The sequence below is a fragment of the Anabrus simplex genome, chromosome 4 (assembly GCF_040414725.1).
Source record: "Anabrus simplex isolate iqAnaSimp1 chromosome 4, ASM4041472v1, whole genome shotgun sequence".
Lineage (NCBI taxonomy): Eukaryota > Metazoa > Arthropoda > Insecta > Orthoptera > Tettigoniidae > Anabrus > Anabrus simplex.
In genome coordinates, this window is record NC_090268.1 from 319,253,930 (window position 1) to 319,267,190 (window position 13,261).

At 38.6% G+C, this 13,261-nt stretch overlaps 1 protein-coding gene across 5 annotated transcripts in view; it reads left to right on the forward strand.

The window, feature by feature from the left end:
- Positions 1-2,083, forward strand: part of ReepB (Receptor expression enhancing protein B) — a 193,065-nt gene extending 190,982 nt beyond the window's left edge. For 4 of the 5 annotated variants that reach the window (XM_067145670.2, XM_067145672.2, XM_067145673.2 and 1 more), the window contains exon 4: positions 1,409-2,083. In XM_067145670.2, coding sequence (XP_067001771.1) covers positions 1,409-1,420 — 12 coding nt within the window. In that variant the 3' untranslated portion in view covers positions 1,421-2,083. The remainder of the gene's footprint in view (positions 1-1,408) is intronic. The other variant, XM_067145669.2, reaches the window with a different exon arrangement.
- The last annotated feature ends 11,178 nt before the right edge of the window (positions 2,084-13,261 follow it).

Below are 13,261 nucleotides of genomic sequence, written 5' to 3' on the forward strand. Positions count from 1 at the left end.
AGCATCAGTGGTTTATTCTTGATGTGTACCATTAACATTTGGCATTTAATAATAAAACTATCAATCTATTCTGTATGACAACATAACTTCCTTATGACTGACTGATGGATGTAAATTATGCCATGACTGCAATTTTTTGTATGTTGTGCATTTGTGATGTTATCGGCAGTTATTGATTATATTGTTACTGTTTATTGAGATTTAGTATTTATTGGCATAAACACTTAGCCTGTATTAAAGGATGATGTGTGGTACAGTACCAGCCCCGCAGTGTAAGGATAGCATGTCTGACTCTTACCCGGAGGCTCCGGGTTCGATTCCCGGCCAGGTCAGGGATTTTTACCTGCATCTGAGGGCTAGTTCGAGGTCCACTCAGCCTACGTGATTGCAGTTGAGAAGCTATCTGAAGGTGAGATGTGGCCCTGGTCTTGGAAGCCAAGAATATTGACCGAGAGGATCAGACGTGCTGACCACACGACGCTTTGTAATCTGCAGCCCATTGGGCTGAGCAGCGGTCACTTGGTAGGCCATGGCCCTTCGGGACTGTTTGGTTTGTCATGGTACTGTAGGTGGAGATAACTATGGCAGTGCAACACACATTGTAGGTACTGTTTTTGCTGTTCAAAATATCAGACTCCCACTCTGATGGGCCCTCTTGTAGGTAATCCATTTCTCTAGCATTTTATTGTATAGGCATTTTATTTGAAACTGACTATAATTTACATTTTTCTGCCAAGGTGTTTAAGCCAGATTATGAAAGGCTGATGAAACTTGGGGAGTCTTTGTTTTCTCTGAGCAGTTCTCTCTTCCATAAACTTTATAAACTAACAGTAATAATGGATACAATAATTAAGGTGGTAATATCAGTTGTATGCAAGAGACGTGCACTACTTGCTGAAAGATAACCTGCTAATGGTGTAGTCAGCATATTTTGAGTCGATTAATATAAAAATATTAGACTTTTTCAAAATATCTAATTAGTTTATAGAAATAATTAAAATATTTATCCACAATAAATAGTTTATAGAAATAATTCTTATGGAATGAAAATTTTAATATGAAAGCCTGTGAGGATGGAGGTACATAATTCGGTACACCTGAACCCGAGGATTTTACGTGGAATTATTTTAAATGTCTCCTTTTTATTTTCAAGCCATTGTTTTGAGTCATATTGACTTCTCTGATCTTACTCTCCTCTTCTGATCTAAAAATTTATTAATCTTGCCATAATTATTCAACAGGTCTTTAAGGTTAAATGCCATTGTGTAGGTAGTGGGAATTTCATTTTTGGACATGATACCAAAATACCCTGACATGATCTCTTGTTTCATTGTAATTCTGCTGTTCATTCTGTTTTTTGTGTAAATTGATTAAAGCTGAAATAATTATTTAAATTCTCTCTTTTCAGCAACCAAGTTAGCTGCAGAGAATCTGTTCAAGAAATCCAGTTAAATTATTCGTGTTGCAGATATCAGGGATAACTCTTCATTATTTTGGATATCACAGTAATCTACAAGTGATTACCATCTCTTGCTACAGATAGCTTATCTTCAGCCAAATTCAATGGAGTGCACAATGATGTAATTTGCTCTTATTTAAATTCCGATGAAATTATTTATATAAAATGGGTTCTGAATGAGGGATACTTACACATGTTACAAGGAAAATTTATTAATTCCAGGGGATTTCATACTCAAGCCTTCAACTGTGAACCCTGTTTTTGGTATCTCTTTTTAGCAGATGCATATTGTGGGTACTTTCTTGAGTATTATTTTGTTGTTGAATCATCGTATTGCAAGGATTTTTGTCATGCCATTTTAAGTGTACTTTTTTTCATTGTTTTGCATTTATTGCGTTTTTTCTTTGTTCATTTCCAATTCATTGTATACATACAACATTTGTAATTTAATATGAAGTGTTTTTTGATACACCTTTTATTTTATTTTTAAACCTTTCTTTGTATCAAAAGTACTCTGAATAAGATCTTTGTTATGGTTATTACTTAACTATAATTCTTATAGAATTTGTACTTACAACAGTATTTTGGCATCACAATAAAAAGAATGAAATTGAAATTGATTTTTCTCCTTCTCCTCTTCCTCTTTTTGTTCCAGACTTGGTTTTTTTTGATTTTGAATGAAAAAATATTGGTTTATAAACCTGCCTCTCATTCTCTCTGTTTTAATCCCCAATTACTGTCATAAGTGTTGCCTTTCGTATTGAATTTTGTGTACCAAAGACACTAAAAGAGAGAAGGCATTTATCAATTAGCAAAACGAAGCTAGGTTTTGAACAATTTATGTGCATGAAAGGCTTAGACATACTTGGATGGGTGGAGAGGTACTAGAGCAGAGACCTGTAGCTTACGTTGCATGCATACGCCACAGTGAAGCAAGAGAGCAAACACATTTGGCAGGGAAGTGAACCAGTGTATTTTGATTGTGACCACAAAGCTCTCCTCCACTACCCAGGGAAATGTTGATTTTGGTACAGTATTTAAAAAATGCTATAATCTCAAGAAAACAGACATTTATTTTGGTTTGATTTATACTATGCTTGATATAAAACAGTCGATTTTCTCTTCTTATATTTATACCAGGTGCATCAAATATAAATAGGAATTTAAAATTAGCAGCTGTGGTAGCAAATGGAAATGGGTGGAGCTTTGAGAGGATGTTTGTCGGAATGTCCAGAGTAGGGGTCTTGGTGCGTCGCACAAAACAGAACTACCACTTGCTTCAGTACACCATGAGCAAGGAAGAGGTACACACTTTCATTACACAGCACATCATCAATTTTCTGGCAGTAGAAGGCACCAAAGCTTTGCAGATTTTGAGAAGGCTCTGTGCTGAGTTTGGAGATGCCACACTTTCAAAGACCCATATGTATGAATGGCAAAAACAATTTTTGTCAGGACATTAAGAAGAGGATGCATCAGAAAGTTACCAATTCGGTGGCAAATTTGTGTGTGTCAAATTCAGGAGACTATGTAGAAAAATGAGGTACTTGTTTTGTATTTGTTAGTGGATTCAATAAAATTGTAAAATGTTATTCCAGTTCGTATTTGATTCGCCTAGTACATTCAAAGAAAACCGACACGTTATAATTTTTGTGTTACGATTTGCAAAGGTTCGGAGTTTAAGCGTACAAGCTATGATTTACAATTCCTTGAATGGGAATAAAAAATTTCCATTAAAAAAGTAAAATCCCTGTTATTCATTCAGCAAAATCTAATATATTTAGGCCTATATAATTCAACAAGTTTAATGCTTGATCGTGCAGTGTTGCGACTTTCCCTCTTCACTGAATTTCTGAAAATAGTATTTAAAACTTATCAGGTGTTCGATGATAATAGCTATAGGGAGTTTCATCACGAGTGAGGACATAGATATTTACTATCCAAGATTAAATTGACAAAACAAAGTAAATGCATCTACTAAAATGATATACAGTACGCTTTCAAATAACTCGACATGTTATTCCTGGTAAGCGTTATTGCATTGTCGGTAAGTTGATCAGATAATTTAAACCCATGAAACCACAAGCTGCAGCTTATCCACCTTAGCTCCATATTATATTAGAAATGTTTCTAAAGCACCTCTTAAAATATAACACCGGTATTGAAAATTGTAATTCATTACGTACAGTACTAAAATATTTGAGGTAGTTGGCCTGACTGTTAAATGTATTTGGTCAAAATACATATACTGCAATAAATAAAGAATGGCCGTAGTAGTACATATGATATACTACATTTAGAATTTGACCTATGTAGTACCACATAACCATGTGCCCAAACCAGACCGGATGAGAGCATATTTACATGGTTTTAAGCAGTCATATCACTTCTTGCTATATTCCACTATTTATCTGGTTTGGGGTTTTTTGGTTCCTCCCCCCATTTTTGCTTTGTCACACTGACACAGATAGGTCTTACGGCAGTGATGAGATAGGAAATGTCTAGGAATGGGAAGGAAGCGGCCGTGGCCTTAATTAAGGTACAGCATGTTGTGAAAATGGGAAACCACGATAAACCATCTTCAGAGCTGCCGACAGTGGGATTCGAACCCACTATCTCTTGGATGCAAACTCACAGCTGTGCGCCCCTAACTGCACAGCTAACTCACCCGGATTGGTTTTGGCATGTGGTTATGTGGTAACTTTTTCATAAAGTGGCTTTTTCGGTCTTCTGTCTGGCATCGCATTTGTTGTGTAGAATTCCATTGGTATGTCTCGCTTTTTATTCTGTAGACGATCTTGGAGCAGCTTCTCATAACTTCCTGCAGTCGATAGCAGTAGAATTATCCATAGATCGTCTATTATGAATGTTTCTCTTGCGAGCTCGCATACCAGTCTGGATTTAGTTGTCCGATACACCGAAGGCTATTTTGAGAAATCTGGATTTTGTTTTTTCTGTTTCAATTGCATGTAGTTAAGAAATTCCCATATTAGCCCAAGTCCATATGTCAGAACGGGTAGCACTTTCATTTGAAAAAGTGCCATTGCTGTTTGAAGTGATATGAAATGTATATGTCCAGTGTCGTTCATAGCTTTTATTGTGGCAGCTGTTTTTGATATTATGTACAGTCTAAAGATTCTTCCTATAACCTGTATGGGAATGCCTAAGATTTGAAATTGTTGACAATTTTTAAGTTCCTTACCGTTGCAGGGCACTTGGTCTGAACCTGCTGTCCTACCATCGTTTCGAAAAATTATCATTACTGCCTTGTCCTCATCGATTGTAACTTCACTTTTCTGGGCCCAGTCACTGCCTTTTGCTAGTTTATCTGCTCTGAAATAATTGCCATACCATCTCCACATATGTATAATTTAGCCTTTGCTATTTCTCGAATTCTATCACCAACATTATATGCGAGTACATTAAATAGGGAGGGGCTCAGGGGATTGCTTTGAAGTACTCCTTTTGCATTATCCAGCTTGAGTTTCCAGCTCCGTTGTGGACGAGCCGCTCGATTAAGTGGTATTTTCCGAGCTGTCAGTGGAGAGATGGCGTGGGAGGACATCAGTAGGCGAATAAGTTTTAGTGGTGTCTTTAAAAGTAGGAAAGATCACAATATGAAGATAAAGTTGGAATTCAAGAGGACAAATTGGGGCAAATATTCGTTTATAGAAAGGGGAGTTAGGGATTGGAATAACTTACCAAGGGAGATGTTCAATAATTTTCCAATATCTTTCTGATCATTTAAGAAAAGGCTAGGAAAAGCGACTGTCCTAAATGCAGATCAGTAGTGATTGTTGTTTTTTTGTACATGTAGTAGATTCTCTGCTGCCATGAGTGTTGATCTTTGTTTACGGAAGCCACATTGTTTTTCTGGCAGCATTGGTTCTATAATTACACTAGCTGATGCACCCGTGCTTTGCTACGGAATTCTACATTGTATGCAGAATTGTAGGTTAGGTAGAGCTCACATTGTGAGCAAGACTATTAAATTGCGTAGCTCTTAACGTTACCCTGGAAACGCGACGGAGAAACCACCAAACGTCTTTTCTCATATGAAGACTGCGTTAGGGAATTTTCATTGTAACGGTAGGCCCGACCGAGCTCGATAGCTGCAGTCGCTTAAGTGCGGCCAGTGTCCAGTATTCGGAAGATAGTAAGTTCGAACCCCACTGTCGGCAGCCCTGAAAATGGTTTTCCGTGGTTTCCCATTTTCACACCAGGCAAATGCTGGGGTTGTACCTTAATTAAGGCCACGGCCGCTTCCTTCCCACTCCTAGCCTTTCCCTGTCCCATCGTCGCCGTAAGACCTCTCTGTGTCGGTGCGACGTAAAGCGACTAGCAAAAACTGTAGGCCCGCTTGCCTACCATCAGTCACAATCAGGTTGGAGAATTGCATTATAATGGCAGACACTCCTCTCCACCTGCCTTTTTACATCCTCAGAAAAACTGTCTTGGTAGTTTTCGCAACTGAAATGATCATGGGTCGTTACAATGACGTCAGTGGGAATGGCGCGAGTAAAAGCAATATCACATGAAATACTCAAACAAATGGAAAAAAACCACATTTTATCACTTTTAACGAACAGTACTACGCTGCCGATCTAACAGTCCAAAGTTCCAGAGCTGGAATGACCAGGCCGCAGACCGCTGTGATCCGTGAATACTCTTAAACTTTTTTTTTTTTTTTTTTTTTTTGAGAGGGTTAAATAGTGGAGAGTCCCAGGTAAAAAACTGTGCCCTTTTACTAATCTGTTTCCTAGGAGTATGATACCCGATGAGTCGGAAAAATCTATCTGACTTGGAGGCAATTTTTTCCCTGAAGTCAGAGGAGAAACGCCCCTCTTCACTGCTAATTTTGAATAAAATGAATGTAGAATTTAATAAAAGTAAAGAGGAAGAAACTCTTTTTACGGAACGGCTCTTTTCAGGGTTGAATTTTGTTATTTAGTAGTGATGAGCAACGCTCTTACTCGAGACTCTCGAAACTTATGTCGCAGATCTCGAGACTGATCCTCCTGTAGTGCAAGCGTGCGACGTACCAGTAACTACGACTGTAAACTTATCGTTCCGATATAAAAACGTGTGAATTAATACACTTTGTCAAAAGCCTGGAAAAGTACTGCATGTTTAATTATGAACCCCTTAATACCATTAACGAAAGTGATAACGGAATGACCGAGCTCGATAGCTGCAGTCGCTTAAATGCGGCCAGTATCCAGTAATCGGGAGATAGTGGGTTCGAGCCCCACTGTCAGCAGCCCTGAAGATGGTTTTCCGTGGCTTCCCATTTTCACACTAGGCAAATGCCGGAGCTGTACCTTAAGGCCACGGCCGCTTCCTTCCACTTCCTAGGCCTTTCCTACCCCATCGTCGCCATAAGACCTATCTGTGTCGTTGCGACGTAAAACAAATAGCAAAAAAAAAAGAAAGATAACGGAATGTCAGTATCTTAAACTGTTCACGCCTCATATGAGGTGGACATCTGACCTGAATAACCCTGCATAATTTGTGAATAACTGTAGATAGAGTGTACACCTACTTGGATACTAGAGGCGTGCATTATTCGAACTTGAGACAGGGAAGATGTGCTTTGCTACATATGCAACCCCCATTACATATGAGTGGAACGTGTAATCTAAAATGCCCGACTTTGCTCCAATTCTTTCAGCAGGGATGATGGGCAACGCTCTCGAGAACGATTCTCGTGTGCTGCGAGCTTTGCGACGCGACGTCCCAGTAACTACGAGTGTAAGCTTGGTAGTTATCATCAGCAGTTCTCATATGGAAACGTGTGTGACGATAAATTTTGTCAAAAGCCTAGGAAAGCTCTGCATGCTGAACTATGAGCTCCTTAATACCAGATACATACTAGTATCACAGATCACAGTCCTATTTTTCTGATACATAAACAAACCCAGAAACATCAAATGCCACAAAAGGAAGGAAAAATAATGAACAATGCCAGAATAGATTATGAAGCTTTAAATAAAGCCTTAAAAAAGGAAAATTGGGAATCTGTCCTGAATGAACATGATGTCAACAAAGCGACCAGTAGTTTTATGCAGCTATTAACTCAACATATCTCTGAACACTCTACTAACACAAGACATGTAAGATCAAAATTCAGAAAGATAACACCATGGATCACAACTGGAATCCTAACTTCCATTAGAATAAGGGACAAATTACACCAGACAATTGTAAAGCAAAAGATGAGGTCCTCTAATAATGTCGAGATCACAAACACTATTAAGAAACATAAAACATACCGAAACTGGATAAACAGGCTCATTAAAGTAGCAAAACAGAAGTACTATTCTAATAAAATTATGTCAAGCTCAAACAATACTAAAATCCTATGGAAAAACATAAATGATATAACATGTAGAAAGGAGAAAAGAAATTCAGATATAGACAGCATAAATCTTACAGACTCACAAGAAACAACCCAACCAACTATCATTGCAGACAAATTTGTAGATTATTTCAGTGGTATAGGTTTAGAACTTGCTGACAAAATAATGAATAGCAGCGAAGAACCTAATGACACATGTATGATATTCATGCAATACCTCAACCACAATCAATGTTTTTTCTTCCCATAACAGAAACAGAATTAATGAATTACATAGCTGCACTAAAAGATGACTCAGCCAATGGCTATGACAATATCTCAAGTAAAACACTTAAAACAATTAGTTCACATATTCTACACCCTCTGCAATATATTTTTAATCTTTCACTAATGAAAGGACAATTTCCAGACCCATTCAAAATTGCTATCATAGTCCCAATCCATAAATCAGGCGATAAGAGAGAATTAAACAATTATCGCCCAATTTCTCTCACAACCCACATTTCAAAATTACTAGAGAAATGCATTAAAACCAGATTACTTAATTACCTGAATAAGTATAACATATTGTCTCCAAATCAGTTTGGTTTTAGACCAAAAATTAGTGCTCAAGATGCAATATTCTCCTTAACTGATTATTTGTATAAAACCATTGATAACTCCAAAAGGACTATTTCTATATTTTTGGATTTAACAAAGGCATTTGATACCGTAGATCACAATATACTCCTTAGAAAACTTGAAAAAGTAGGCATTCGTGGAATTCCTCAAAATCTAATTAAAAGCTTTCTTTCTAACAGAATACAAAAGGTAAGAATCAAGGATACTCTAAGTAAAAGTGCTCAAGTAAAAATCGGAGTACCCCAAGGAACAGTATTAGGACCAATTCTTTTTCTGTTATATATCAATGATCTGTGTGAGCTAAACTGTAATGCAAAAATTAACTCATATACTGATGACACGGTAGTCACAGTCACGGGTGAAACTTGGGAGGACACCTTCAACAGAGCTCAAGAAACCCTAGTCATAGTTCAGAAATGGCTAAACAACCACCTACTTACTTTAAATGAAAATAAAACAAAATTCCTCTGCTTCTCACATAATAAAACAATGCAACCCTCAGACAATCTAACACTAAAACTCCACATACCAACTTGCAAAAATACTGAAAGCTGCAACTGTTATACTTTACAGAAATCAATACATGTTTCATACCTAGGGATAATTATAGATAGTTATCTGAAATGGAATTTTCATGCATCAAATTTGATCATTAAACTTCAGAAACTTATTTATATATTTTACAGAATTAGAAATGTTATTTCAACAAAAGCCTTGAAGTCTGTATACTTTGCCTTAGTTCAATCACAACTGCAATATGGAATTAACAGTTGGGGTGGAATACTTGATTCACACTTGGCTCAGGTAAATACATGCCAGAACTACATACTGAAAGTCATGTACAAAAAGCCAGTGATGTTTCCAACATACGAACTGTTCCAGCAAAGCATGGTACTTAACATACGGCAGCTATTTGTACAGTCAGTGACCCTATACATGCATAAAAATTTAAAGCTCTTCTGCAAAGAACACAAGCCAAAAATTTGCACTAGGTTGCAAGACACAACTGGAGTAAGTATACCACGCCGGAACACTTTACTTGGACAAAGAAATCTAAGTTGTCTAGGACCACGGATATACAATGCATTACCTGTGGACGTGATCAGTGGCAATCAGAATACATTGAAGAAAAGGCTATTCACATGGCTCATTAACAATTATTACAAAGTAGATCAACTTATAAATTTCCATTATAATATTTAAATCAACGAGCACACTATTCCTCTCTACTAAGAAACCAACCTTCTCCTTAACCCATGCCCCTCCTTTCCAGCTTCTTGTTTAGGCCTATTACACCAAATACAGAAAAACAGTTCATAAAGTTACTCTAATTTAATATCACCAAAATGTTAATGGAGTAAATGATATTCACTAGATGCCATGATGTACATAATCTAGCTATTGTATTTTTGAAGCCCACACACAAGTTTACCTTATGTGGGATTCACATTGTATCTTATACTACCTTTGTATGTATATGTAATATACTGATTGTGAATAAAAATGTATGTAAATGTATGTAATTTACGAAAGTGAAGGCAGAATGCCAGTATCTTAAACTGTTCACGAGTTACTTTAGGTGAAATTCTTAGCTGAATAACCCGTATAATTTGTTAATAACTGTTATTAGGATGTAAACCTGCCTGGATGCCTCACAATCGTTGTTGGCAGGGAAGCTTCTTGTGATTCAGACCGGGCCGGAGGTGTCCTGTGACTATTCCTCTTCATTTATATGATGTGTTTTTAAGTGTCGGATCATCCCAGAAGTATTTCTGCCGATGTACCGGTATTTTACTTCTTTTGAATAAACAACACAGCGGGCTGTTCTATGTGGCATCTCTTCAAAATAACCGACATCCACGACTTACGTTGCGTTTCGGACATCGTCTTCAAGTTGTCGCGTACACCTAGTACAATTTCACATTGCACCGTCATATATCGAAGTACCGGTACCTAATTATGCCGGGAATACTCTATAACATCGTAAGGAATTACATCCTTCATCACCAAAATATCGGTAAACACAAGCAGTGGTCATATGTTATTGAATGTGGGGTCTGATATCGATGTACACCTATCTGTCGAAAGAATTGGAACAAACTGAAGCACTTTAGATTACACATACCACTCATGCGTAATGGTGGTTGCATACGCATCAAGACGCATCTTGCCTCGTCTCGAGTTCGAATAATGCACGCCTCTAGTATCCAGGTAGGTGTACCTACAGTAGCCGTTAGTTTCTGTACTTGGCCTATTCATTCGTGTACTTACCACTGCGCACAATGCCAGAATGCGTATCCTTTATAATTATGTTATACTGCGTCAAAATAGAACTCGGTAAAAATGAACGCCATAGTCGCTTGTTGACACGTATTTACGACACAAACAACATTCAGCTCCGACTACCTGTACAGTAGGCCTACGACACTCTGCTCGCCGCACAATGCGGGGACAACGCTCTCGAGATCTCTCGAAATTTCTCGCGAGAAATAGTGCCTACGCTAGTCTCGAGAAATCTTGAGACCTAGTCTCAGACTGCCCATCACTATTATTTAGCGAATTGTGGTGCTATATGCCTAAATTGTGATTCTAGACTAGGTCGTACTATTACTACTAAGTAAGCCTCTGCCTTAAGAGTGCACACTGCTCATTCTACAACAGCGCGTCAGAGTAGGGATCGAATAGCTGCAATACTATGATGAACCAGTGAGTTACATACCAGCAGTGAGCTATCAGAAAATGTATGAACCAGACGAATGACAATAAAAGAAGCAAGCTTTCTAACTCCCCAATTATTTCCCGCCAATATTCAGTCAGGCTGTTATACTCGGTACGCAGCAGTAATCCCATCTATCGGAGTTGAACGGCAGCATAAGAGACAAAGAACATCACGCAAACAATGGTCAATGTAATGTTATTGTTGATCAATGTTATGCGGTTTCAATATTGTAGGCCTTCACATTTAGTTTTCTTCCGACTCTGAAATACCACTCTTATCATAGTCGGTACGGTAAAATTGAATAAAACATAAAAATGGTCGGAAATTGTATTCTCTACAACTTTTGTCACTGACATGGCAGCAGTGAGGAAGTGCGTGTGAGAGAGCTCCGTAAACCACCTAGCAAATCAACAAGTTAAACTACAATTTGTGTGTACTATATAGATCAAGTTACATTACTAAATAACACTCAGGGATTAGATACATTCATTCACTATGTCTCTAAAGTCTTTGAACAAGCGGATTTCTTTATTCGAAGAAAAGCTAAACGACATCCGAGCTCTTTCGAGAAGGCAAAGCGCGCCGCCGACAGCAGTGCTACCAACCCCGGCGATGTTTCCCTAGACGCACTCGCCCTTGAGTTCCAGTATTCAGAGCTGCTGTCACCGAGCAGTTCAAGGAGGTGAAGTCCGAATTTACAGAAATACATAACCAGATCTCCAAACAGGACGACCTAATCGACGAAGTAGAGCAGTACAGCAGGAGAAACTGCCTATTACTCCACGGGGTGGCAGAAGCTCAGAACGAGGACGTCTATGATAAGGTGTTCGGTGTTGTGAAATCCCACCTAGGGATAGACTTGACATTGGACAATTTAGATCGCTGTCAGAGGATTGGGAAACCAAGGAGAACAATAGCTGAGGTAGTGACGGGAGGGTAAAGGCCCATCATTATAAAGTTCGCGCGAAATCACGAACGTGACCGTATCTGGCGTGCAAAGAAATCGCTGAAGGAATCGGGTATGCTGATAACGGAATCGCTAACAGCAACGAGAAAGGACATACTAAATGCCGCGCGTGACCACTTCGGTCGGAAATCTGTATGGACTAAGGATGGACGTATCATAATTCGAAGCTCTGATGGGAAAAAAAATCACAAGTGACCACACGAGTTGATCTTAACAATGTTATTCAAGCAGCTAGGGGGTGAAAGAGTGTAGTGAAGTAACGACAATGTGAATTAGTTTAAGTTTGTATTATAGTGTATTATTATTGAGTGTGAATGTGATTGTGTGCCTGAAATGTCGGCGCGATATCAGAGGAGATTCGGAGGTAAAAAGCATGTATTCTTTGTTTTCTGCTTTTGTGCTGTGTTATTTTGGTAGACGAACCTGTCACTTATGTCAACCATCCACATTCCTCGCCTCCCCTCTTAACTCAATCCACACCCCTCCCATACCCTGAGGCAACGGGATCCATTCTGAGGCGACAGCTGATGAATCACCCGAGAGCTCTCCCTTGTTGCCACCTAAATTCACTATCCATTGCAGCTCATCTGGAAGAACTACAGACAATTTTAGAAAATAATTAGGTGCATTGTATTGGCATATCAGAAAGCTGGTTACGTGGAGATTTACCGTCTTGTGCTGTAAATCTCGACGGATACTCGCTCTTACGACATGACCGCACTGACAGACGAAGTGGTGGAGTAGCCTTTTACTACAGGAATGACTTAAAATGCAAGATAATCTGCATCTCAGACCCAAGCCTTCCCCTGCGTCCTGAGTGTATGTTTGTTGAACTTGACTGCAGTAAGAAAATATTAATAGGAATTGTATATAAGCCACCTAATATTAGACAAATGGAGGACTTCGAAGCAGCTTTAACAGATCTTATCTCGGTCTACGAAGATGTCATAGTCATGGGTGACTTTAATACTGACTTGTTAAAACAAACCAGTGAATCGGATAAGTTGCGTCATATATTCCATGCCCTGAACATGGAAATCCTACCACTTACCGCTACGAACCACGTCTACTACCCTGATCACTCGACTCATATAATTGCATATCAACGCCAGAAAGTCATTACGCACGGACAGATCC